The sequence below is a fragment of the Anoplophora glabripennis genome, unplaced genomic scaffold (assembly GCF_000390285.2).
Source record: "Anoplophora glabripennis isolate ALB-LARVAE unplaced genomic scaffold, Agla_2.0 scaffold263, whole genome shotgun sequence".
NCBI classification, from domain to species: domain Eukaryota; kingdom Metazoa; phylum Arthropoda; class Insecta; order Coleoptera; family Cerambycidae; genus Anoplophora; species Anoplophora glabripennis.
Genome location: NW_019416378.1, coordinates 598302 through 625192, shown reverse-complemented (window position 1 = coordinate 625192; position 26891 = coordinate 598302). Strand labels below are relative to the sequence as shown.

Sequence of the window (26891 nt, the reverse complement as noted above, 5' to 3'; positions counted from 1 at the left end):
GCCACAGTAATGTACATGTTCAATCAAAACAAACTTCACAGTTACAAAATCTTCAAGATGAAGGCACCAATTCAAAATATGTTAGATGCATTGATGCGGTTATCAGTATCAAAGCGGATATATTAAACAAGCATGATTTTTGTTTACAGGGTTCTTCACGGTAAGTGACCTATTAGACGTATCAGAGGAACCAAAGACAATATGACTCTGAAATTTTGTTTACGAGGACTATCAGATAAGTTCTCTTCAATGAAAATAATGCCATCATACCGGAAGTAGCTGTCAACTTTGATATTTTAAATGAAACACCCTATATATTACTGCATTATCGACAAGATAAATCAAGATAAATTAGAAATAAGTCAAAAATGTTAAAGCTTCCCTATACCAAAATTTGAAGAGTTGGACGCGAATGAAACTCGGCCATCTACATACAATATCGTTCTTCGTAGAACATTGACTTTTTTTCATAATTACGTTAATAAAGCGCCTTGTTTCACGTATGTTGCATATTTTAAATAATGAGGGGGTATATTTACACAAAAATAATACCTAATAAGATTTCCTTCCATTGGGATATTATTATTAGCAACTGCAGGTACAATAAAGACCAAATAAGCATCCTTTCATTAAGAAAGAATGAAATGTAAAATAACCAAAATTTGAAATTAGTATACTCTCAACTTCATTCCAAATATCATAAAATTATAGTAATGCATTTATTAGTTATTTGAAATTNATTAGCCACTACTTATAAGTATAAACAAATAAGTACTTATCCAATTAATATCAAAATAGGCAATGAAATTATTGAAATTATTACTGAGTTTAAATACTTAGATTTTATTGTGGATAATAGTCTTTCATTGAATGATTGTGATTACATTATTAAAAATACTATATTTTTTCTCCAGGGTAGCAAACTTTAAATGTTTACGGTAGTTACTTGTTATAGTAGTATAATCCGACATTATTTTGATTACTGTGCCACAGTAATGTACATGTTCAATCAAAACAAACTTCACAGTTACAAAATCTTCAAGATGAAGGCACCAATTCAAAATATGTTAGATGCATTGATGCGGTTATCAGTATCAAAGCGGATATATTAAACAAACATGATTTTTGTTTACAGGGTTCTTCACGGTAAGTGACCTATTAGACGTATCAGAGGAACCAAAGACAATATGACTCTGAAATTTTGTTTACGAGGACTATCAGATAAGTTCTCTTCAATGAAAATAATGCCATCATACCGGAAGTAGCTGTCAACTTTGATATTTTAAATGAAACACCCTATATATTACTGCATTATCGACAAGATAAATCAAGATAAATTAGAAATAAGTCAAAAATGTTAAAGCTTCCCTATACCAAAATTTGAAGAGTTGGACGCGAATGAAACTCGGCCATCTACATACAATATCGTTCTTCGTAGAACATTGACTTTTTTTCATAATTACGTTAATAAAGCGCCTTGTTTCACGTATGTTGCATATTTTAAATAATGAGGGGGTATATTTACACAAAAATAATACCTAATAAGATTTCCTTCCATTGGGATATTATTATTAGCAACTGCAGGTACAATAAAGACCAAATAAGCATCCTTTCATTAAGAAAGAATGAAATGTAAAATAACCAAAATTTGAAATTAGTATACTCTCAACTTCATTCCAAATATCATAAAATTATAGTAATGCATTTATTAGTTATTTGAAATTATCTTATTTATTGTCTTTGCTAAAAACTTTTGCAACATTAAAAATTAGAGAAAAATTCTAAGAAAACCAACCAAAATCATTTCATTAATTGTTATGTTATAATTTTGATTCACGGTGAATGTTCCATGAATATAGGTAAAAAAAATTTAAAATATCTTCAATAGAATAATTATTTTGCAATGACGATTATCTCGAAAACGGTTAGATTTAGTACAGAGAAGCTTTAACATTTTTGATTTATTTCTAATTTATTTCTAATTTATTTTGTCGATAATGCAATAATATATAGGGTGTTCCATTTAAAATAACGAACATCAACGATAATGCCATCAACGATGGCATTATTTTTATTAAAGAGAACATATCTGATAACCGCCATAAACAAAATTTCAGAGTCATATTGTCTTTGGTTCCTCTGAAACGTCTAATAGGCCACTTACCGTGAAAAACCCTGTATAAAATAGTTCAGAGTATTCCGCCGTCATACTTTAGTAGTTTCTTAGTAACAAATGAAGACATCAATATTCAACAAGATGTAGAAAACATTTTCATATTCAAAAACCTAATGCTAAAAAATGTTGGAACACGCTGTTTTATAAGGGATTAAACAGTTAATATGTTGATAATTTAATAACTTTAAAGAGGCACTTAATTAATCACAATAAAAAGTACTTTTGTGTTATAGACAAAATAAAGGTGTCATCTTTAAATTCTGTCGTTGCGAGTACTGTATTGTATATCAGATTGTAAGCAACTCTGTTATTGTATTTTGTTTCTTGAGTAAGTGTAATCGGTTATATGTTTCTATATTAGGCTTGCCTACTTGTTAATAAACTACTACCATAGGTTAGATAGGCTTGTTTTAAATTTATGTAACAACATTTCCATTTAAAATAAAGCAACTACTTCTGGTATAACCAACCGCAAGGAATCAGAAGTAGGTTTTCATTGAAAAAGACATATCAAAAATTCCATACCGGTTCACCTTGAATAGAGTACATTGAATGTTTTAGTTACTTCGATTCAAAATTGCATTTTCAACAGTTTTTTCCGATTTAGATTAAAAGTTTCAGCATGATAAAAAATTTTATTTTTTTTATTAGCCTGTAAATATTTCCTAAAAAAGTTAGTTTGAAATTGCATTAGTAGCTAAAATGTTGAAGTAGTCAAAAATGTTAAATTTTTGTCATTGCTTAAAACTTCACTTTTCTTCCTGTAAAACCGCAAATGATAGAACAATGAATGCTTATTAATTAGTCCATATGTTGCCTATTTTACTCATATCTAATTTATGTTGCTAGTAGTAATCAGAAACGAGCAATAGGGGTGACCCTACATCTTGGACAGAGGGCATCCTAATCCTCAACTTAGTTTGTGTACACTGTATATTTATTTCAGATGATCCACATTAATGTAATATTACTACATCCGTAAGATACATTATAACTTCCTGGAATAATTTAATAATTCATCCATCATTAAATGAGTAACTGCACACGGTGCACCATTTTATCATTAAATTTGCCATGTCTACATATTAATTGCGGGATTGATTCATACAAGGACAAAAATTATAATAGTGTGCATACATTTTGCGGTAAAAAATAGGTCCGGTAGATGGGAATCTTTTTGTTTATCAAACGCTGAATCATTTTGTCTATATTTAAAAAACAATATAAAAGTAATAATTATCCTTGAGATCCCTTATAAGTTGCTGTTATTTTTTTATGCGTCAATATTACTGTCCTGACAAAACACTAACTAAGATTTTTTGGGACAACTTTATTTTTCACTTCTTCATTCCGTCAGAAATAAATGATTTCTGTTGGCCTCATAATATGCATCAATTTCCTCTTTCAATTGGTTATAATCTACAAAATGATGTTCCCGTAGCTGTTTTGTCAAATTTCCGAATCATGTAGAATTGTTAAAATGCTTGGTGCATATGTCTTTTAGCAATAGACATTTTCAAACGACGATCTTCAAAAATTATTTTGTTCGATTATCCTCCAATCAGGATTGGTTGCATTTGAGGACCTTCTACTGTTCGAGTCATCTCCAATGTATTCAAAACCCCACTGCAATTGTTTTGATCAATACTTTACTTTAAGGTTGGCGTTTAATAGACAAGAAATAGCAGTTCTAGTAAGACAATTATAGAAAAAGTAGATCCAGTCACTAACACTAAACTAGAGCAACTTCCTTTAATATTTTGTATTGAAAGATCATGTAGAACATGTAAACATCAGATAATGTACCTTTCCTGTTCTGTTGAGAAAATTTGTAAAGATACTCAATAATTGTGATTAATGCATGTGTTAATAGTTTCCTAAAAGCATTCTGGAGGGTGTGATTATGTTAATAGTATCGTACGCGATTTTATGTATATTCAACAAACATGCAAAATTCAGGAAACCTCACATACGAGGTAAAAATATGCTTTTTCTTCCTTATTATCAGTTGTCTTATACCCTGAAGAAAACTTATAACTGATATATAACTGATACAGTAAAGATATATTGTTTCTAATTTCCTTAGATTTTCTAAAATGCTGGACAAAAAATTGCACATATAAACAAACCCCTTAAAATATTGTGGGGCTTTGTCATTACACGGTTGTGAGTATTTTTAGGATTGCAAATTGCTGCAAAATTAATAAAACAAAATTATGAACGAATTGAAATCAAATTTGACACACATGTAAAAAAAATGTTACATCTATAACCACGCATCTGTTGTTTATATCATGACTAAATATTTTTTCTAATGCCTCTCTTCTATTTGAATCCGGCATTAAAATTTGTACCAACTCGAAATATAAGAATCTTCACCTCAGTCTTCTCTCATATCTATATAACATATTCCAATAATTCTTTGGGTAAACTTTCATATTATTTTTGTGGAATGGAAGAATATTCTACAATAAATTAAAGTTTCATTTACTGTCATTTCAACTATTTTTAATATAATGTTCACAAAAATCCTTCTTACTGTGTTAACAAATGAAGCTACAACTTTGAAAATTTAATAATGAAAAGGTCATACCCAATAATACTACATGTATATTTCGAAATGATAAAACAGAAAGAATTAATTTAATAATTCTATATTGATTATTTTACTTACTTTTACAATTAAATAATAATTTCATTTGCAAGTCAGTGTCACTGTAGAAACGGCTAGAGAAATTAACACGTAGGTATATATGGTACATCTATATGTGGAATACAATTAGTATAATATATTTCCTTATTGTTTATGGGACTAATACGTATATTTTACGTGTTTCTGGCTCGTGACTTAATGAAGCTACTACGTCCTTTTCTTTAATATTTTCCATACAAATTATAACATTATAAATATGTTTTCTTTGTGTTCGAGGATCTAAAATTAGTTTCATCCATTCATTCATGAATCATCTCATAATCATAAGTCGTATATTAAGGATCATTATTCTCATTAATACTCATTTCACCATTACCTGATATGTTTTTATTGTCTATAAATAAACGACACATGTAACTTTCCGTTACTAACTTAACACTTATTTTTCATAGTATCAGCTGTATTGACAGGTGATTTTGAAAAAAATAGCTACATTAAGGACAAGGATTTTTTGTTGAAACATTAGATTATGGATTATTCCTACTAAAGTCTGTCAAAGCAAAAGTAGTCACCCACAAATAAATTATATTATCATATTTTGACCTAATACTGATAAGTCTAGTTTTATCTCCTATCCTTCTGAGTTACCCGCTTAAAAAATAAAATGATACGAATTTTTACTTTTATTTTATCGAATGTAAGGTAATCACGTGTCCCGGTCAACAACCGACATTCGTGGACTGACCAATTCCTGAAAAGAAGCAGATTTTCTCGCAAACGCCAGATTTCAAATAGCCCCAAAAAATAAATGAAAAGGCTTAAGATCAGATATCCTGGTTGGCTACTCTACAGAATCTATTCTTCCAATTAATTTCCATGATGAAGAAAAAAATCTTGTAGGATGGCCAGCCACGTCAACTGATATTAAACCCTAGATTTTTTTATGAGGCGTCTGATATCTGGTATTTGTTACAAAACTAGCGTGTATCCAGGTCTAAATGGTTCGTTGGACATCCTATATAAAGATACATATATGTATAATAATATATGAATGTATATGCAAATATCTGCATCATATTCATACTTAATATAGAAGATTTAATGTCATCATGAATATAAAATGACACTAAGTCATCTATTTGCAATGTATACGGAATAATGTAAGGTTAAGAGAGCCTTGAAATAGAAAAAACGTTACATTATTACAGAACATAAAATAATAGTACCTATATGAAAGATATAGATATATTCTTTGAAAAAAAAAATTGGTAGTCTCCTAATTTACTATTTTTTTATTTTTCTTGTTAATTTAACAGTAATTATTAATTCCTTCCCTTTTCTCTTTTCCAGCTAAATGCTCAACAAACATATTCAGAATTTCAACATGAAATTTGGGATCTTTTAAATAAACAAGGCAACCTAAACAACATTCCTGACACTCAAACTTATAGACAAATTAGGTACTACTCTGTTATTGGTCCAGCTGCTCTTTCTCCAGAGGAACTAGACAGGGTAAGTTTTAGAAGAAATAATTGGATAAATAGATTTATTACTAAAAAAATGAATTTTATCTGAAATCTGTCTCACTATGGGAAGTAGATAAAATTTAATTTCAAAAATATTATTAAATTCCCAATACGTCACTTTAAAAAAACTATTAAGAAAGCACCAAAAGATAGCAATAACTGGATGTTTAAAGATTGCTTCGTTGTCAACAGAGACATCATTAATTAAATTTATTTTTGCAGCATCAAGAACTGATTTGAAGCTACAAGACATACTTGACACGTATTACTTGATAAGTTCTTCCTTAACATTATTTTCAAAGGAAGTATAAGTAGGAATTTAGGTAGCTGAATATTTTTGATAAATTGAAATAGTCCAAGGCTAGCTGCTAAAACTGATGACCTATTATTTTTTTTTGTTTTTTCTGCTATCCACACATTCTCATTTTTACTTTTTAATTAAATTTAGATATTCCTAGTTCAGTTTAAAGGAAATTATATCTTTAGCTTGGGTATAAGAAAACTAAATATTAGTAAATAAAAACCACTCTATAACTTAGACGCACGGCATAGATAGTATATCTCATCTCTACAAAATAATTGCTATATTTCGTGTAGTCAATTGAAATATTATTCAAATATAAACTAGCATCTATATTCTAGGTATTTTCTTACAATATTGGTATGTCGAACATATGCAACCATCAATACATATTCACACATATTCAGACTTATTCTTATTTCTGATATATTTTGAAATATAATATCTATGTATATACATATAAATAAATGGAACACTAATAAATTTTAAATAAATATTAGATTTAAAAATCTAAATGAACAGAATTTTGTTCATATTTTCTTTACTTCAGTTATAAAAAACTAAGTAAATAAATTTGATTTAAAGGAAAATATAATTGAACGTATTAATTTCCTACATTTTTTTATTATTCGTTGTTACTAATTATGTATTGTTATTAATGTTATTAATTCATATAATTTACATCTTTTACTTTTACAATATATTCATATACGAGTAATTTTTTTGTATGTCTTCTAAACATGTCTTAGTATCAAATGAAATTAAAAGAATGCAAATAATCTTCAATTTCACTTTTCATATATATTTGCAAATATCTTTCCAAATCAAGTAAATCAAATAAAGTCAAGCCGTGAATCAATATTCCTAGTTCACAGTCTACAAAAGATAATAAATATAAAACAACATTTTAAAATTAAATGTTAATTTATTTCACTTTTCTTTTAGTATAACAGGTTAATTAACGACATGCTATCAATATACAACGCTGCCTCAGTTTGTGCCCTGAATGAACATTTTCACTGTGGACTGAGACTCCAACCAGACTTAACAAAAATAATGGCAAATAGTCGAAATTGGGAAGAGCTTCAACATGTCTGGACAGAATGGAGGCGAAATTCAGGACAAAAAATGAAGGACACTTATGATCAAATGGTTAAAATATCAAATAAAGCGGCTAGACTGAATAGTGAGTATTCGCATAAATAACAATTTACGTATTTTTTTGTAATTTGTGGCCTGCTTAAGTATCAATATTAAATATTTCAGATAATTTTTCTCTTTATTTACTAGAAATATGTCTTTTTGACAATTATATAATCGACAAAAGATATATTTTGTTTTTACAACAGTGAATATGTTTACCAGTAATTTCTAAATTTAGTTAATTTCAGTAAATAATTGATGTGTAATTATTTTATTATTATTATCATTATTATTAAAGCAATTTTTCTAAAAAATATTATGATTTATTTATTATATCAGATTTCACTGATACTGCCGACTACTGGAGCTTCCCGTTTGAATCGCCAGCATTGACTGTAGACTTGGAGGATGCATGGGAAGAAGTGAAACCATTATATGAACTGCTTCACGCTTACGTGCGTCGAAGGTTGCGTGAATATTACGGACCAGAAAGAGTAAGCAGGCAAGCACCTCTGCCAGCGCATATATTGGGAAACATGTGGGCACAGTCCTGGGAAAATATTTTCCACATCACACAGCCTTATCCAGGAAAAACGTTTTTAGATGTTACACCAGAAATGGAGAGACAGGTAAAGCCTTCCTTTAATAATATAAGGCAATCTTTTTGACTATTTTGCTTACTAAGCGTTTATTCCAAACAAATCTGATTAAAAAAATGTGTTATCAGGATTTTATTGTTACTTCAAAAGTTGAGGAACAAAAATCATATGCAAATTTTTTCTCACTGGTTTATGTACCTTCAATGTGTTAAACGAAACAGCAAAAGTAGAATTTTTTCTAGTAGTCTTGAAAGTTTGTTGCTTCATTCTGTCATTACGGAATGTGCAGTTCATCATAAAAACTTTGTGTGCTAAAAGTTAAATCCGATTCTACTATAGCTCATAATTTATACAAAGTGCCACCTAAATATAGTCCTTTTGAATACTCCTAAACGTTCTATGCACGATGTATGAATAATTGTCTGCACGTCAATGATGGTACACAAGCGTTTATCGTACCCTTACCAATTTTTAACAGGTGTGTTGTGGTTCTAACAGAGAACGGTTCTAGGATGGTTCAAATTAGTTGACCATTCCATTCATAAGAATAGCTAAGCCAAGACACACTGGCAATACAGTTGGGTAACTATTCTGAACTGTTCTAGGACTGTCCGCTGACAGAACCAAAACAAGCCTAACGAGTACAGAAAAATTATAAATTCCAGTATGTGGAAATGAACCCTACTGATAATGAGTAGGTATCGCATTTTGTTGGTTTGTTTTTTGTATATCTTTAGCGAATATTTGATATCTAATATTCACATGACACGACATTTTTTTACGTTTAACAAACATTTGCAGTCACCGCATATTATCTGTTGTACATTTGAAATATCTTTTTAACAAATTGTTCTTATTATTCTTAGTTCACATATGTAATATAAATGTATTTGAGAAATGATATTACGTAATATTTAAAAATAACAAAATATATGGAATACGAATTTATGGTATAATGAATTTATATTTTACAATACCAATTACACTGCCCCACAAAAAAATGATCGAATCTGGTATTCAGACCCATGTATTTTTTTCCGCTGATTCCGAATCTGCCTTCAGATTTGGCCCAACGGGTCTGAGTTTTCGGGAAAATTCAAAAAACAGGTCAAAATTCACAAAAAACGTCATTTACGATCGACGAAAGTTATAAAAAATCAAATTATTCTACCAGCTCACTAGACGTATGATTTTTCACTCGTTTAATTCCAATTTATCGTCATAGAGTCAGACAAGCTGGTCCAAGTTCATTCAAAAACCGAAAATAGATCAAAACGCCATTTTCACGGCATAATTCGTGTTCCAGAATTCTGGATAAATTTTTTTATCCACCCACCCATTTATGAATTCATACATCTTTCTATCCAGTCGTTCATACTTGAATACGCATGTTTATCCATCCACCTGTACCACCTATAAAACTCACCCATCCACCCATCTATCCATCTACTTTTTGTACTGAGAGATGAGATAACGGCCTAGAAGATTGAGAATGCAATAAAACTTGTAGAATACTCTACTTTCATATTCATATCTGAGATGTTTGATGAACTACAAATTGCACATCCTTCATTAACATCTGGATTGATTTCCTGAAAATCTTAGAGATTAAAGCGAAGAACAAGGCAAACGATCTCATCAGGATATGAAGGTTATAGAACAGCGATATCAAGGAAGATGGGATGAAATCATGATGGCTGATTTTTGTTAGTTGTTAAAAAGAGAAACGAAAAATAGAAGGACTAAACGAAAGCGTAACCCTTTGCAAAGATCCTTTGAAGAAAAGAGAACACGTTCTAGCAATAAAAATAAGAATGATTTGTAGATTTCGTTTTCTTTTGTTTAGAAAGTAGAGTATTCTACAAGTTTTATTGCATTCTCAATCTTCTAGGCTGTTATCTNCAATTTTTAACAGGTGTGTTGTGGTTCTAACAGAGAACGGTTCTAGGATGGTTCAAATTAGTTGACCATTCCATTCATAAGAATAGCTAAGCCAAGACACACTGGCAATACAGTTAGGAAACTATTCTGAACTGTTCTAGGACTGTCCGCTGACAGAACCAAAACAAGCCTAACGTGTACAGAAAAATTAGAAATTCCAGTACCTATGTGGAAATGAACCCTACTGATATGGTCGTTGTAATGAGTAGGTATCCCACGCATTTTGTTGGTTTGTTTTTTGTATATCTTTAGCGAATATTTAATATGTAGTATTCACATGACACGACATTTTTTTACGTTTAACAAACATTTGCAAAGTGACCGCATTATCTGTTGTACATGTGTAATATCTTTTTAACAAATTGTTCTTATTATTCTTAGTTCACATATGTAATATAAATGTATTTGAAAAAGGATATTACGTAATATTTAAAAATAACAAAATATATGGAATACGAATTTATGGTATAATGAATTTATATTTTACAATACCAATTATTATTAGGGAACGCCATGTCAAGTGATTAAATCACCTTTTTGCTACTATCTTGGATCTTGATGAAATTTGGTGTTAGTGCTGATTTAAGTTTCACTAGTGGTATAAATGGGGTCCTGGGGGCCTCCAATATAAAGACAGTCACTGATGCGTATTCAAACAAACTGGCAAGAATTAAGTGGTACTGTTGTGGAAACGTAGCGACTAGCATCGACAACTTTTGCGATTTGCATGATGGTTGCAATGCTAAGGTTTAATCAGTTATAGTTTTAATTCTGTTATCTCACAAAGTTGCTCAAATAATCCATCACGTCAATTTGGGGCAGATTTTTTATACTTATGACTTTGAAACAAGACCTACTAGAGACTTATGTTTTGGTGAACTAACTAAACCCATTACTGATTTTAAGCTACAAAAGTATAAATTTTAACAGTTTATACTTTGTTGTCAAGATATGAGCTATTGAACATGAGGTTTGAATTTTACGTATTAAATTTTGTGTAGTTTCAAACTAAAATAGCACAAAACCTTTTTCTTCAACCAAATTCGTGCTATTATCACTAGAAAGGGCAGACCTTTTTCTTTTAGAGTCATCTTGTTTCATTTTATGAGTTCATCCTTCAGGTCAGAAAAATTACTCTGAAAAAAACATAATCTGCAAAACAATGATTGTTCGTTACACTGCAATTAACATACTTCAGATGTTAGGGTCAATTTGTTGTGGGTTTTTAAGTTTGACTTACTCTTGTTTATATACTACTTGCCAAAAAGAAACTTTTTATCACGGAAACCAAACATAGTCCACCTAAATATACCATAGGGAACAGTGAAAATTCAATGTGCCACTATATAGAATTCCATTCTAGATATTTGAAATAAAAGGTTTGCGTCGTGATGCAGGCAATTTGTTCATCAAATTTCAACCCAGATCGTCTACTTAGTACTCACTCTAATTTTAAGCCAGCTGTGTGAGAATGGAATCCTGTATGGTGGCACATTGAATTTTAATTTTTTGAAGATATACTACTTATGAAGTTTTACACAATATCGTCTCAGACACATATCTGTGCCTACACCAAATTTCAGCAAGATTGGAGATGAGAAAACAAATAGGTATTACCAAATTCAAATTGGACATGGATTATAGGTATAAATTGCAATAAAAAACTTCCTAAAACATTTCATTTTTGAAAATATTTTCAATATTGGGATTTGTTTGAATTTTCGAATTGTCAGTTCCATTCCGCATAAAAATCGACCTAGTTTTCTCACAGGCTAAATAAAGAATAAAAGGAGTTCAAACAAATACACAAAACAATTTTATTTTTCAAGCGGATAATAAATTTTCTCCTGTTACTCACTACCAAGCAACTTTAAAGCAAATTGGGATAGTTTTCATAACACTATTTTCTTTTTATACAATTTTTATGTGTTTGTCATATGTTCTCTCATAGCCTCTTTAAAACTTATTATGTGGTACTATTTTATAACTTTAGCGATGTTCTGCAATCACTTCCTTTATTGAAAATTATTTATTGCACAGTGCTTTTAAAAAACAGCACATCGAAGGTAAATTTTAAAAAAAACCCTTAAACTGTTTCTTCACTTCCTGAAAACATGTTGTGTAAACTTTTCCCTTCATTTCCTACAAGCAAATTACACATTTGGCAATCAAACAAAGAACAAACTGATTCGTCCTTTTCAGATCAACCTTAAAAGAATTAAATAAAAAGTGAAAGCAATTTTGAACACATATTTAAATCAATTATTGTTAATATGTTCTCTCGAAATTATTTGGTATGGTACACTCTTTTTATTAGATCGAATTAAAAAAGAGAATGTTCATAGCCAACTGCTTGAAAAAAGGGAAACATCCGTAATTTACGACATAAACGATTCCAGCTTTTAAAAGTAACATTCTTTAGTGCCAAGAGTAAGTACATATTTTGAATATCCGCTGATGCATTGCTCAAGAAAGTAATTACTCTAATGAGGAACTCGGTACTAATTTAAAACTAGTTTTTACTTCCGTAAACAGCTGAAATTGACCCACAAAGAATCGGACTTCTAGAGCAGATACTATCTCAGTTAATTGATTAATCGCTTACAATATGTTTTATTTTAAATGCTTTTCATTTTTGTTTAATTGTCAAATGCAATAAAAACTGTTTTGGAAAGTTTAGAACATATTCAAAGTATTTATTTATATAAATCGATTTCTCATTTAATTTTAATGAGCATACATCTAAAATAAGCGCTGCGTTTTCAATATCTAATAAAATACCGCAAAAGAGCGTTGTTCGTAAAAACATAGACGGCTTTCATTGAATGAAACTGAGAAACAAAATATGACCTGGTATCTCTCCGATTTTACAGTTATAATAACTGTTGAAAATACCCACTACCTCATTCTAAACAAGTGTCAAATTTGGTGCACGGTTTTCAGGGTCACTGATCACGAATTCGAGTTCAGATTTACAAAAATTCGTTTTAAAAAATTTAATCAATTACCTATGTATTTTATTAGTCATTACCTGAGATTAGGCAGAAAAGCCGTGAATAGACCTTTTACAGAGAAAAGAACAACATATAGACGAAAAAGAAGGTGAAGACATGATAGGGTACTCAGGTTATAAAGTAAACAAAAATACATATTACAAAATGAATTTCGCAATTCGTAATCATTGAGGTTAGAAAAAAAACGATCAATTCTGACCGCGTTCGGCGAGGTCTTAACCATATAAATGAACATTTGAATATATATAAAAAAATTATTGTATTTTTCCTAGCACTTTATCCTGAATTTTTGCTATTTTTGACCCGTTTTTTGAGATTAGGAAAATCCTGTGATGTGATAGCTCAATTCTGACACCGGATTCGTGATCAGGAGACAAATATACTACGGATAATATATGTCGCATGAAAAGTACAGACAACTTCTTTGTGTGTGTGTGGTTGTGTAATCGACCGTTTCCATACATATCAGCGACCCAGTATAACCACAAGTTGTATTTCTACCCAAGTAAGTCGTTCCGTCAAGCGCTACGCCCTGTATTTTATTACAGCAGTTGTATGCTCTATACAGGGTGTCCCACCGGGAACTGCGTCGATCGATATCTAGGAAAGTATTGCTCCGAAAAATTTTAAAATTTGGCAACATGACAAACTTGTTCTCTACGAAATCATATATTGTTTTTCTTGTTTAGGCTGGAAAATCCCTGTATCATTNTTTTTTTAGTTATTATTTTATTTGAGTAAATTTAAATGGTAACAATGAATAAACAAAACATCAAGGATTTTATTTTTGTGCTTACTTTTGTTCTACACGTTTTACTTTCAAAGATTTCAGTATCTTAAAAGGCTTGAAATTTCACTATTTCTCGGCCGGGAATATGGCCACCTTAATTGACCCGTTTTTTTTAGGTTAGAAAAAGAACCATTAATTCTGACCGCGGATTCGCGTTCGGCGAGGTCTTATATAAATGAACTTTTGAATATAGAAAAAAAATTGTATTGTATTTTTCGTGAATTTTTGCAATTTTTGACCTGTTTTTTGAGGTTAGGAAATTCCTATGATGATAGCTCAATTCTGACACCGGATTAGTGATCAGGAGGCAAAAATACTACGGATAATATATGTCGCAAGAAAAGTAAAGACAACTTTTTTTTGTGTGTGGCTGTGTAATCGACCGTTTCCATACATATCAGCGACCCAGTATAACCACAAGTTGTATTTCTACCCAAGAAAATCGTTCCGTCACGCGTTACGCCCTGTATTTTATTACAGCAGTTGTGTGCCCTATACAGGGTGTCCCATCGGGAACTGCGTCGATCGATATCTAGGGAAGTACTGCTCCGAAAAATTTAAAAATTTGGCAACATGACAAGCTTGTTCTCTACGAAATCATATATTGTCTTTCTTGTTTAGGCTGGAAAATCCCAGTATCATTCTAATTCCCTGAGCAGAAGCAGAAATTCGTCCATAAATAAAAGTTTAAATATGACCTGGAAGATCAACGATATGGCTCATTTCTTTCAATATGATTCCAAAACACATTGTTTAATTATTGAAGACCACTTTGCAGGAACTCCATCTCTTGTCAAATATTCAATGAAATATAAATATTAAAAAGTTGGATGTTTTGTCCCATTAGTCTTCTGGGAAAAATATATAACCCAGTTACATAATATCCTACGAGAAACCCATATCTTAATAACTGGAAAATAAATGTGTGTTGAAAATTATTCTGCACAACTTCATGATTTTATCTGTAAAATTATTGATTAAAAAGCCTATCGACAGAAACTATGTCTGTGAAACTACTGTCGTAGAATTTTTTACATACTATGGTTGGAATTTCATTATTGGATCGGAATTATCTGCAACAATATTTAGTGTCCTCTCTTCCATCTTCGCTAGAATTTATTACTGCAGTTCTCGTACAGAACAAGCAACAATACTGCCAGTATCTAAAACAAACTACCTCCGACATTACAATAAATGACCTAGAGTATAAAACATCTATCTATTTGGAGAAAACGTTAAGTTTAGAAATTTATATAGAACTGTTTTCATTATTTTGATCAATTATTGACCGTCCGACTCGCAGACACCTTGCAGAATTTTTCTTCCTTTCTTTAAGTTTATAGTTTGCCATAAAAAAACCTGTTAATATTTCTCAGAAAATTTTGCTGCATATTTTTAGAAGGCATTTCAATAATCAACGAAGCAAGTCAATTTGAATAAGCAGTTTCTCGTTTCAAAATAATGACTATAAAACATTTATTTGTTTATTGAAAATTGAACAAGCTTGGGGATTTGGAAAATAAAATCACCAAAATCAAAAATTATAAAAATCAATAAATCAAAATAAAATGAATAAATTAATTGAAATTAACAGAAAACAATGCAATTGTTATCTAAAAACATTTGTAAGCTTGTAGAACATTCTTAATCTTTGATATATACAGGGTGGCCCATTAAGAACTAAACCCCGTGTAAAAAATGTTTGTCTGTTTTAATATAATTATATTGGCCTTTTAGATGTAGTTGTTAAGCTTTTTGCGATGATCCAACTGGTAATCCATAGACTACTACGATTTTTTTGCCATCAATTTTTTCGAATATTACTTTAGGGATTTTTGTATTAAAAATGTGGCAACGTGGCGTTCTTCAGCATCACTTAAAACCCTGTGTCCCCAATATCATCAATTTTTTTTCAAGATTAATTTTTTTATAGAGCCTCAATTTTTATTTATGGAATTTGTGTAGAAGGCACTGAAAATTCCTGTAAATTATTTTTAATCTACAATACTGTTCCTCTACTTCAGTCAAACGGTAATTCTGTACCGGTAAAAGAGTGGTTAAATATCCATTTTCAAAATCTGTTGATAGAGCTCAACAGTCCGTTAAAAGAATGGCCAGCTAGGACCCAAGACCTGACTCCCTTGAATAAGGGCACATGTGCTGAAATTAACCGGGGTCAATTTAGGAAAAGTACAAAAATATTTTGAGGTATGGAAAACGTATTGAGTTTCAATTTTTTTGCTTACTTATTTTAATGTAATTTGTCGAAGTAAAATAATCTTATTAGTTAAGTATTGCTCTTAAGTTAATACTTTAATTTGTCAAGTAGGTAGAGGAACAATATTGTAGATTAACAATAATTTCCAATGCATTCTATATTTTTTAACGGATAAACAAATTCTATAAATAAAACATTTGAGGCTCTATAACAAAATTAATATTTGATAAAAATTGATGAAATTTGAGCCACAGGTGATGCTGAAAAACGCCATGTTGCCATATTTTTGTAAAAAAGTCCCTAAATTAATTTTCGAAAAATTGATTGTAAAAAAACCGTAGTAGTCTGTGGTTGGAGTTGGATCAAAATTTTTTAGACGGGTGTCCTAGTGTTTAATGAAGCCAAACTGTGTTTAAAAATTAAATATCTCTACTAGCACTACTTCTAAAGTTTTCACTTAAGTTGACACTCCACAATCAATAAACGTTATTAATATAGATATTAAAATAGTTTTCCAAATACTGCTAGCTAAATATTAGAAAATTAAACGTATTTATTTTAGATTTTACCTGAAGTTTTCTTTAATATATTTTACATACCTATGTTCCAGGGTTATTCTTCCATTGATATGTTCAGGCTGGCCGAAGATTTCTTCGTCTCACTTAATATGAGTGCATTGCCACTAGACTTTTGGCAAGGGTCAATTTTTGAAGAACCTTTGGATAGAGTTGTACTTTGTCAACCATCTGCATGGGACTTTTGCAACAGAAGAGATTTTAGGTGAGATATAATACGCCTTTATACAGGGTGTTACAAAATTCGCGTACACGGACTGTGGGATCATATTAAGCTAGATAAGGTGATAAGAAAGTGTCTTTATGATTTTTCAAGCAGACCAGTATTTTTCGAGATATAGCAGTATCAAATATCCAAAAATAATAAAAATATACCGGGTGATTCCTTAACAACGAGAAAATCGAAAGCTGAACATATTACACGTAAAATGGTGACCATTGGCGCAAATATGCCTCATCCGGAAGTTGATAGTTTCGGAAATACAGAGTGTTGAAAGTAAAAATTTTAAATCGCTTTTTTGCGATTATTCTGAAACTATGGAGGTTAGGAACTTGAAAATTTGTGAAACAAAATTTTTTTAAGCGACGATTAAAATACGTGTTGCAATTTCAGCGTTGGTCATAGAGGGCGCCACTTACGACCAATTTTACCGAAAATTTAGTTAATAATTTATTACCCTGTATATCTAATATGAAACTTGATCCAAAACCTGAAAGAGCAATCATTTTTCCATTAATTATGTACTCTTGTTTCATTTCAGTATCTGGATTCGTTTTCGAGAAAAATCGATTTAACGAACACTATGTTTTAATGATACGATAAATTAAAAGCGAAACAAACTAAGTGTTTCTTCATGTTATTACAACAATTAATAAAACAAATGAAATACGTAATAATGATTTAAAGTAATAATTGTACGAAGAATCCACCGTTGACACTGATACACTTTACACAACGTTTTCTGAGATACCTTCGGGTTTGAAACAACATATTGGGATTGCGTTTGACTTCGCTGGCAGCGATTCGTATTCTTTGGCACAACTCTTCACACGAACCAAATCTTTCATTCAAGACCAAAAAGAAAAATCAAGAGGATTGAAGTCCGGATTTCTGGGTGGGCAAGCAAAAATGCTTACATGGCCAATCTAGCGAATTGGAAAAACTACATTTAAATATGCACGCACTGGCTGAGAAAAATACGGTGGAGTTCCGTCGAGCATGAACCACATGTCTCTTCTTAAATAAAGTAGAACTTCTTATAATAATCGCAAAAAAACGATTTAAAATTTTAACTTTCAACACCCTGTATTTCCGAAACTATCAACTTTCGGATAAGGCATGTTTACGCCAATGATCACCATTTTAAGTGTAGTATCTTCAGCTTTCGACTTTCTCATTGTCAATGAATCACCCTGTATATTTATAAATTTCAATAATCAATCATTATATAAACAATTACGACAAACGAGTTACAACAGTTCAAAATTTCCACCGTCTGCTGTTAAACATACTGAAGCACATTGTGCTACTGCTCTAATGGATTTGCGTATCCTCTGGTGTTATTTGCTGTAGGTATTGATTGAAATAGGCGGTTCTGCAATTTATTCAAATTTGCCACTGGTGTTGTGTACACCAACGTTTTTAAGAAACCCCAAAATAAAAAATCTCTTGGCATTAGGTCTGGAGAACGATATGGCCAAGCAAATGGATCGCCTCTGCCAAGCCAACCGCACTGCTTCACCTGCACGATTATTTGAAGCTCCGAGAGCCATCAGCATATTATCATACTATTCACGATTTGAATAATTGTGGCCTATTATTTTGCAGTTTGTATTGACAGGTATTTTTATTGTACTGTAACGATGTCAAAGTATTGATAAATGCTTTCTGAATTGTCATTAATTGTTATAGAGCTGTCTGTTTCAAACAATACAACAAATGACGCCAGAGATGGTACGTACGCAACTCCGTTCGAGCTGTAGCACAATGTGCTGAAGCATGTTTAGCAGCAGGTGGTGAAAATTTTGAATAATTCGTTTGTCATAACTGTTTAACAAATGATTAAAAATTGAAAATTTTTATGATTTTTGGATATTTAAAACTGCCGTATCTCGAAAAATATCGGTCTGATTGAAAAATGATAGACATTTTTTTATGGCCTTATCTAGCTTAATATGATCCCAGGGTCCGTGTCCGCGAATTTCGTAACACCCTGTATAGTCTATAACACTAAATTAGTTTAGTTTACTCAGAAATACGATATATTAATTTTACCTTAGGTACGACGTACGTCTTTCACAACCAAGACGATTATTTATAATTATATATTATTTCAGGATCAAGATGTGTACCAATGTTAACATGAAGGATTTAATAACAGCTCATCATGAAACAGCTCACATTCATTATTTCATGCAGTACAAGAATCAACCAAAAGTGTTCAGAGATGGAGCAAATCCTGGTAAGTCTATAAAGAAATAAGATAATTCGACGGTAAATTAAAAAATTTATTCCTGCCAACTAAGACGATCCGAAACTAATTTTACTTGATATGTTATTGGAATAGTGTTTAAAAATAAGTCTACATTTACGTTGGATCAAATTTGTTTAGATTTCTCTCACCAAGTAAAATAAACTTTTTACCTAATGATACTGCCGAAAATAACTGCTCTGCGAACTAAATCCCCGTCAATAAAACAACCAGATACAAATCAGTTTGGAACTTATTAGCTCTCATCATTACGCCATAGATGAGACAACCAGCCAATGATGATCTATCTGTTTGGATGTCAATCTACTGATTTCGTTTTTTAGTGTGGATGAGATATAACCTACAAAGTATGTTGTATCCTAATTGTCACTGCTATTCAATGCTTACTAACACAAAGTATTGCCTCTTACTTACCGGCAGATAGCAACCTACTAAACTATAGGTACCATAAAAGCAAACCTAGTATCACAGTATTTAAGTACCTTTTAAAAAACATATTTTATTATTAGCTTAACACTTTTTTTTCTATTTCAAAAGTATTAAGCTAGGTAATTCAAACAGATTAAAAAAAAAATAAATTTTAAAAAATCAAATGAAATGAAGCTAAACAACGTTCTTCAATGCCGGAAATAAAAATATGTAAAAGTAATGGCTCTACAGGCAAGCTTTCTAACTGTCAATATTAAGGGAAGAAATACAAAAAAAAAAACNCCTGTCAACTAAGACGATCCGAAACTAATTTTACTTGATATGTTATTGGAATAGTGTTTAAAAATAAGTCTACATTTACGTTGGATCAAATTTGTTTAGATTTCTCTCACCAAGTAAAATAAACTTTTTACCTAATGATACTGCCGAAAATAACTGCTCTGCGAACTAAATCCCCGTCAATAAAACAGCCAGATACAAATCAGTTTGGAACTTATTAGCTCTCATCATTACGCCATGGATGAGACAACCAGACAATGATGATTAGCTTAACACTTTTTTTTTCTATTTCAAAAGTATTAAGCTAGGTAATTCAAACAGATTAAAAAAAAAATAAATTTTAAAAAATCAAATGAAATGAAGCTAAACAACGTTCTTCAATGCCGGAAATAAAAATATGTAAAAGTAATGGCTCTACAGGCAAGCTTTCTAACTGTCAATATTAAGGGAAGAAATACAAAAAAAAAAACAATAATATTAATATTTATAATAGTATAAGTGAAGGGAAGCCACCCGATGTAACAATCCCAAGTAGATTATGAAATAAATAGATATCTTTAGCAGTTACTCTTTTACGTGATTAGTCTTTGTCAAGAGTCATAATAGAATAGCAGGAATATAGGATATTTCTTCAAATGATTACAGTTATAGACCGTGAGCTAGCACACATGGATGTGGCGTCATCGAAAAATGTTGACCACCCTTTCGGCTATTTAAAAGCGTCTGGCATTTGAAAATTGTTAGGTACTTATTACTGTCTATTTTTGCATTAACTGCCAGACACTTAAAGATGAGTGAAAAACTAATTATTTTATTCAAAGGAAATTAAGTTTCCAAATTTTACTTACCTTTTTCAGACCTCAAAATGCCAGACATTTTTCGATGACATCACACCCATGTGCGCTAGCTCACGGTCTATTAGAAGTCTTGTTTGTAGGGTTAGATATCTTTTGCATACCCAGATTTTTTGTATCGAAGAACATTATTTGACTTCATTTGATAAAATATTTTTCTTAATTTGTTTTCTATTTTAATGGTGTTTTAAACTAACACCATTAAAATAGAGTAGAAAAAGGTGTTCTCAACTAACGATATTGAGAAAATACTCTTTCCGCTAAAGCTTAAGCTTAAGCAATATTGAATTACTACTGATATTAGTTGTTTAGTAGATATGGCGGATGTAATTCAGTGCTGGACGAGACACAAGTAAGCAGAGTAGTTGTTTCCCACAACATTATTAGTTAAAAACTTCGCCTATTTCTCCGATTATTGGATATTTCATCTCCTGCAAAAAACTATTATTTTGATAGTTTAATAAAGATAATCCGTGATTTATTTAATAATATTTTACTATCTACCTATATTTCTTTGTGATAGTAGGCATTGAGTAGCAATCAATGACAATGGATATATGTATAATAATCTGTAGATTATATTTCACCCACACTGATTCTTCCCGTAAAAAAAAATAAAAAACAAGAGTAATATTTCCCTCTAAGACAATTCCTAAAGGCTCCATTGGTTAGGTAAACAAATATACTCACCTAATCTTGACATATAATCAGCACTTTTGACAGTTTCTTCAATATATAATTTTTTCTAGAATTTTATAAATAATTAGGTAATATTCAGATATTTATTAATTCCATTTAATATGGAGAATACTTGATAACAGCTCATTTATAGTTTAAATTGCGCTATGATCCTTGTTAAAGGTGATAATAGAACAATTATTATAAGATATATATTTTTTTGACAGTTTAAGTTGATGATTAAGGTGATGAATGATGACTTACCTTTATTTTAGATAATTATTAATTACTAGCTTGTTGTGGAGTTACTTCTTTAACACACCTAAGTAGTTGCTACCAAAGAGCATATATGATTTCATTTGATATTTTAAGGAAAAATACCTGTAAAATAAAATAAAAGTGCAAGATCAAATGTACAGCTCTATGATTCTTCAAAAATTGGAAGTGAAATACGTTTGAATCTACCCATTGTTCATTAAGTACTGACACCTAACAGACCATGAACTTCAAGCCACTTCAACATAATTGAACTAGGCACCAATGCAAGGCCTAGGCTGTGCACTTTAAAACCAGGAAAGATATAAACACCTAGAGGCAATATATTTGTCATCTCAGCAGAACTAGTCCTTACCTCGTGTGTCACAAGACATGAACGCTGAAGATTGCCGTGCCACTTTTACGACAACGACAACTATTATCAACAATATAGACTTTCAATTTGCGGACTTATATATTTTTTTTCAATACAGTATAGCTTCCTCGTACGAGTAGTATCAATTTCCATATAAAATCACAACTTTCGTCCTAATTGGGTGTTGTTTCCTAGAATGCACCGTTCGCGATTCTAATTGTTGAGAGATTTAAATTAGATAATTTTTTTCCATTGAAACCCCTCAGACCGCTTCTAATTCTGTGAGCAATGGCTAGTTTTTGTTCAAACTCATGAAGTAATTTCTGGGGAAACTGCACTGCACCAAATTTGACGTCTTCATCTTCAATGATTATCGAAATGATATTTGTTTTGTATGTTTTTAAGAAAGCAATTAGCTCTGAATGTTTGTGCAACATATCTGTTTCACTCTGTATAGTAAATAGTTAATTTAATTTACACATAAATAGGTATTGAGTTAGTTTTAGAAACTAATATTTCCAGTTATCGTTGTCAATAAGTAGATAAATATTAGATATGCATATATATTTCTAACTTCCTGGAAACAGATGTCAATTATATTAACTTTATTAACTATATATTACCAATAATACATTATTTTAATTATCCTAAATAATTATAAAAAGCAGATAAAATAATTTAATGATTTCCGGATAATATTACCTATCTGATCAGAAAGATATACCTACCTAATATTATTACTTTTATATACCTACTACTCAATATTATGACATCTGATTTTTATTATCGAAAACTTTTTTTTATATAAATTAACTCTTTCAAATTGTTTATTATTAATCGAATCACCATGCGCATAGCCTGCAGTATGTATTTTATTTAAAAAGATATGCAATATGTTTTATATAGACGAGGAAGTACTATAATCCCAATAATTATTATATTTGAAACATGTGCAAGGTGTATTAACTGCTTTAAGCTTTTACTTTCACTGCACTTGTGAATTTAAACAATGTCTGAAATGTAAATTATAATATATAAAGCCCATATAAGTCCGCAATTAGAAATGTATATTGCTGCGGATAACTATTATTATATAGGACTGAAAAATTGTAAACATACAGCTGTTAATGCTGTTGTAAAAATATAATCGTAGTTCTTTAAAGTATAAAGAATACTTGTATATTAAATAAGATACTTATGTATTTGTAGCTTTCCATGAGGCAATAGGAGAAGCAATTGGATTATCAGTAAGCACTCCCAGACATTTGCAAGCCCTAGGACTAGTGCAGCCTTCTGTGGATGATACCGCAGTTGATATAAACTACCTTTATTCTATGGCACTAGAAAAGGTTGCCTTTTTACCCTTCGCTTACGTAATGGATAAATGGAGATATGACGTCTTCAAAGGTGAAATTGGTAAAGATCAATATAATTGCCATTGGTGGAGACTGAGGTTAGTGACGCGATATATTAACAGTTCTCGACTTGTATAAACATATATATTTTTTATTTTTAGTGAACAGTATCAGGGAATTAAACCTCCTGTATTAAGATCCGAAATAGATTTCGACCCAGGAGCGAAATATCACATTCCAGCAAACATTCCTTATTTAAGGTAAGCAATACTTTTTTATGTTATTTAAAAGGAAATAGTTATATAGAAAATATATTTTAATAACAAAAATCACAAAAGCAACAGAAGGTAATACTGATAAAGATAAAAACAATGTAAAGACAGCTATTAAATAATATCACTAGTGATATTCATGACCTTCGATGTCGCCTCCTCCATAACCGGAAATATCGTGACCCCCTCCTACATCGATGCCTCCACCAAAATCGTGGCCACCTTCATCTCCCCCAGCATCGCCTCCTCCAAAATCTCCTCCTCCAAAATCTCCTCCTCCGATGTCATGACTTTCTTCATGTACGGGTACATGTACAGGGACTTTGACTGGTACTGGTACTGGTTTCTCAACTATATGAGGTACTTTTTTTTCAATAGTAATAGGTACAGGGTTGAAGACTGGGATCTTTACTGGGTAGGGTACTGGTTTCTCCACAGGTACGGGTATTTTCTTCTCAACAGGGTATGGGGCCGGTACTGGGACTTTAACATGATATGGCTGTGGTTTATCTACGGGATAGGGAATAGGCCTCTCTACTGGAACTTTAACGGGTACTGGTACCGGTTTGAAGACGGGATAGGGAATCTTCTTTTCTATATGAACAGGGTAAGGTTTTGGAATATGGACGGGATAAGGCCTGTCGACTGGCACTTTCACTGGATATGGGACAATTTTTTCCACTGGATAAGGCTTCGGTATGTGCACTGGAATTTTTACAGTGTATGGGATTTCCTTTTCTACAGGATAAGGTTGGGGCACCGGGACTTTGTAAGGCACATGTACTTTCTTTTCTACTGGGTATGGTTGTGGTACTAAAACTTTGACAGGATAAGGTCTATCGACGTGCACTTTAACAGGAATGTGAACAGTTTTCTCAACAGGGAAGGGCTTGTGGATGGGTACTGGTACCTTAATGGGAATCTTTACAGGTACTCCAACTTTCTTCTCTACTGGGTATGGGTGAGGAACTGGAACCTTTACTGGATATGGTATATTCTTCACTACTGGCACTGGAACTTCCTTCGTAACGGGATAGGGTTGAGGGACGTTTTTGACAATGGTGACGGTTTTTATGTGTTCTTCGTGTCCTCCGCCGCCACCACCGCCTCCACCGCCTAATTCAAATCCGCCTCCTATATCGTGACCACCGCCTGAGAAGTCTCCACCGCCGCCGAAGTGACCACCCCCAAAGTCATCTCCTCCTCCAAAGTCATGACCACCACCGTATCCCAAGTGCAATCCACGCTTGTCCTGTCTCTTTTCAGCGGGTTCGGCATCTGCGGATTTAACGTCTGTGGCCTTTTTCTTGTCTTCAGCGCTCGCCAACAACAGGAGTGCGCAGAGCGCTGAGTAGCCCTAAAATTGAGAAAGAAAGAAATGTCAATTTAATAATTCATTATCATGCATCTAATCTAGTAAGCACAAATTTACATTATAGATATCTGTTTTATTTTTCTAGTTCATCAGCTTGAACCAGATTTTCTATTATTTTATTTAAGTTAATCGCATTCTTATCTTGGAACATATTAACGCTAATTTTAATGTATCCATAAAATTAGAACCAATAAGGTTACTGCATAGACATGTGTCAAACATTTAAAAAATTTACATTATTATTTGCATAAAAATATTAATATTTTATGTTTTAAGTTTAATATTAAATTTATCCTTCATTTAAATATATCTACGGATACACCATATAAAACTTTATAGCAAATAATGCATTTAAAATAGCAATTCAATGAAATAGTAGTTTATTAGAGATGTTCCAAATAAGTATTTGTTCTTTTACGATAATTCACTGCACTGTGTGTTTTACGGAAATGATTACAGGTAGTTTCGAAACGCGTATATACAATTAGAAACTTCACAAGTACCGGCGCGTAACTAATTACCAATTAAAGATGTTCCAATTTCACTTTCACGCACTGAAAAAACACATACGGGCACCGTATGTCACTAGCCACTTACCAGGAGTTTCATTTCGTTAGATGAGGGAATCCAAGCCCGACTGGATGCCCCAAAAGGCTCTGGTTGAGCTTTTATAGAGCTTCGATACTTTCGCCAAGCGCCCCCCTAGAGGGGCACCGAAGCGCCAATGCACAAAACACCCTCCTTCCTTGAAAGTTCCAAACATCCGCTAGCAATTAAGTAATAGATCAATGCAATAGGTAAACCAATTAGGATATCAGTGCGTGTGGAAGTGCTGAGATACTAGGCCGCCGTAAAAAATTTAAATAAGTTTCAATAATACATACAATCATATACAGGCAGAATTGTGTTACTGAGATATAAAGATAACTGTTTTTTGTAATTATTCGTTAATAGTTAAGAAATTTATTATGATATATGCCACGTGACCTTTGTTTTTGATAAATTTGCAAATGTTATTTTTCGGAATAAATAAGAAGTGTTCAAAATTTCATGTTAGTGCTACAGACATAATAAAAATATTGAAAGATTGTTTATCTATATCTAAATGCATGCAATTTGAGTGGTAATTATTATAATAATTTTATGTTCTTATTTTTGGTGAAATTAAATTAGTTCGATATTTATAAATATATTAAACTATTCTGAAGAAAAAAATTAAAATTTTGGTGGAGCAAGGAAACGAAAATTTCTCTTGTCATTTATTTACCTGATTTGCAAACTAATGTTACCATATTAATATTTTTTTAAAGCTGCTGGTAATGATACATGCAAAATATCAATTTCAAAGTTCTCAACGGTGTAGAAACAATAGTCAAAAGGTATTATTAAAATTTCTGTTTACTATTACTCGGTACTATTACTATTAAATGCTTTATTAGAAATATTTTCTTCATACGCCGTTTGGCAAACGACTATAAATAATATTCATTTATTCAGGTAAATAATATTTAATACCCATTTTATATGTCCTCCAATTTTTGTCCTAATAAATTAACCAAGAAACTGAAAACATTATATTGGTACCTACAT

At 31.4% G+C, this 26891-nt stretch overlaps 2 protein-coding genes across 2 annotated transcripts; one reads left to right on the top strand and one right to left on the bottom strand.

The window, feature by feature from the left end:
- Positions 1–4122: 4122 nt before the first annotated feature.
- Positions 4123–24103, top strand: LOC108908904 (angiotensin-converting enzyme). Its single transcript, XM_018713085.2, has 8 exons — positions 4123–4152; positions 6180–6341; positions 7602–7842; positions 8139–8428; positions 16972–17141; positions 19274–19398; positions 23509–23752; positions 23816–24103. The coding sequence occupies exons 1-8, from the start codon at positions 4123–4125 to the stop codon at positions 23916–23918; spliced, it is 1365 nt and encodes a 454-aa protein (XP_018568601.1). The 3' UTR covers positions 23919–24103.
- LOC108908903 (proline-rich protein 4-like) lies at positions 24054–25932 on the bottom strand. The gene is made up of 2 exons (XM_018713084.1): positions 25899–25932; positions 24054–25283 (listed from the first exon to the last, which is right to left on the bottom strand). The coding sequence occupies exons 1-2, from the start codon at positions 25908–25910 to the stop codon at positions 24054–24056; spliced, it is 1242 nt and encodes a 413-aa protein (XP_018568600.1). The 5' UTR covers positions 25911–25932.
- Between the last annotated feature and the right edge of the window lie 959 nt (positions 25933–26891).

Excerpts from the sequence above, each read along its gene's own strand:
- LOC108908904 (XM_018713085.2), top strand. The coding sequence starts at position 4,123 with ATGCAAAATTCAGGAAACCTCACATACGAG. Across the intron at positions 7,843-8,138 it reads TAAAGCGGCTAGACTGAATA|ATTTCACTGATACTGCCGAC; the intron begins GTGAGTATTCGC and ends TTATTATATCAG. Across the intron at positions 17,142-19,273 it reads TGCAACAGAAGAGATTTTAG|GATCAAGATGTGTACCAATG; the intron begins GTGAGATATAAT and ends ATATTATTTCAG.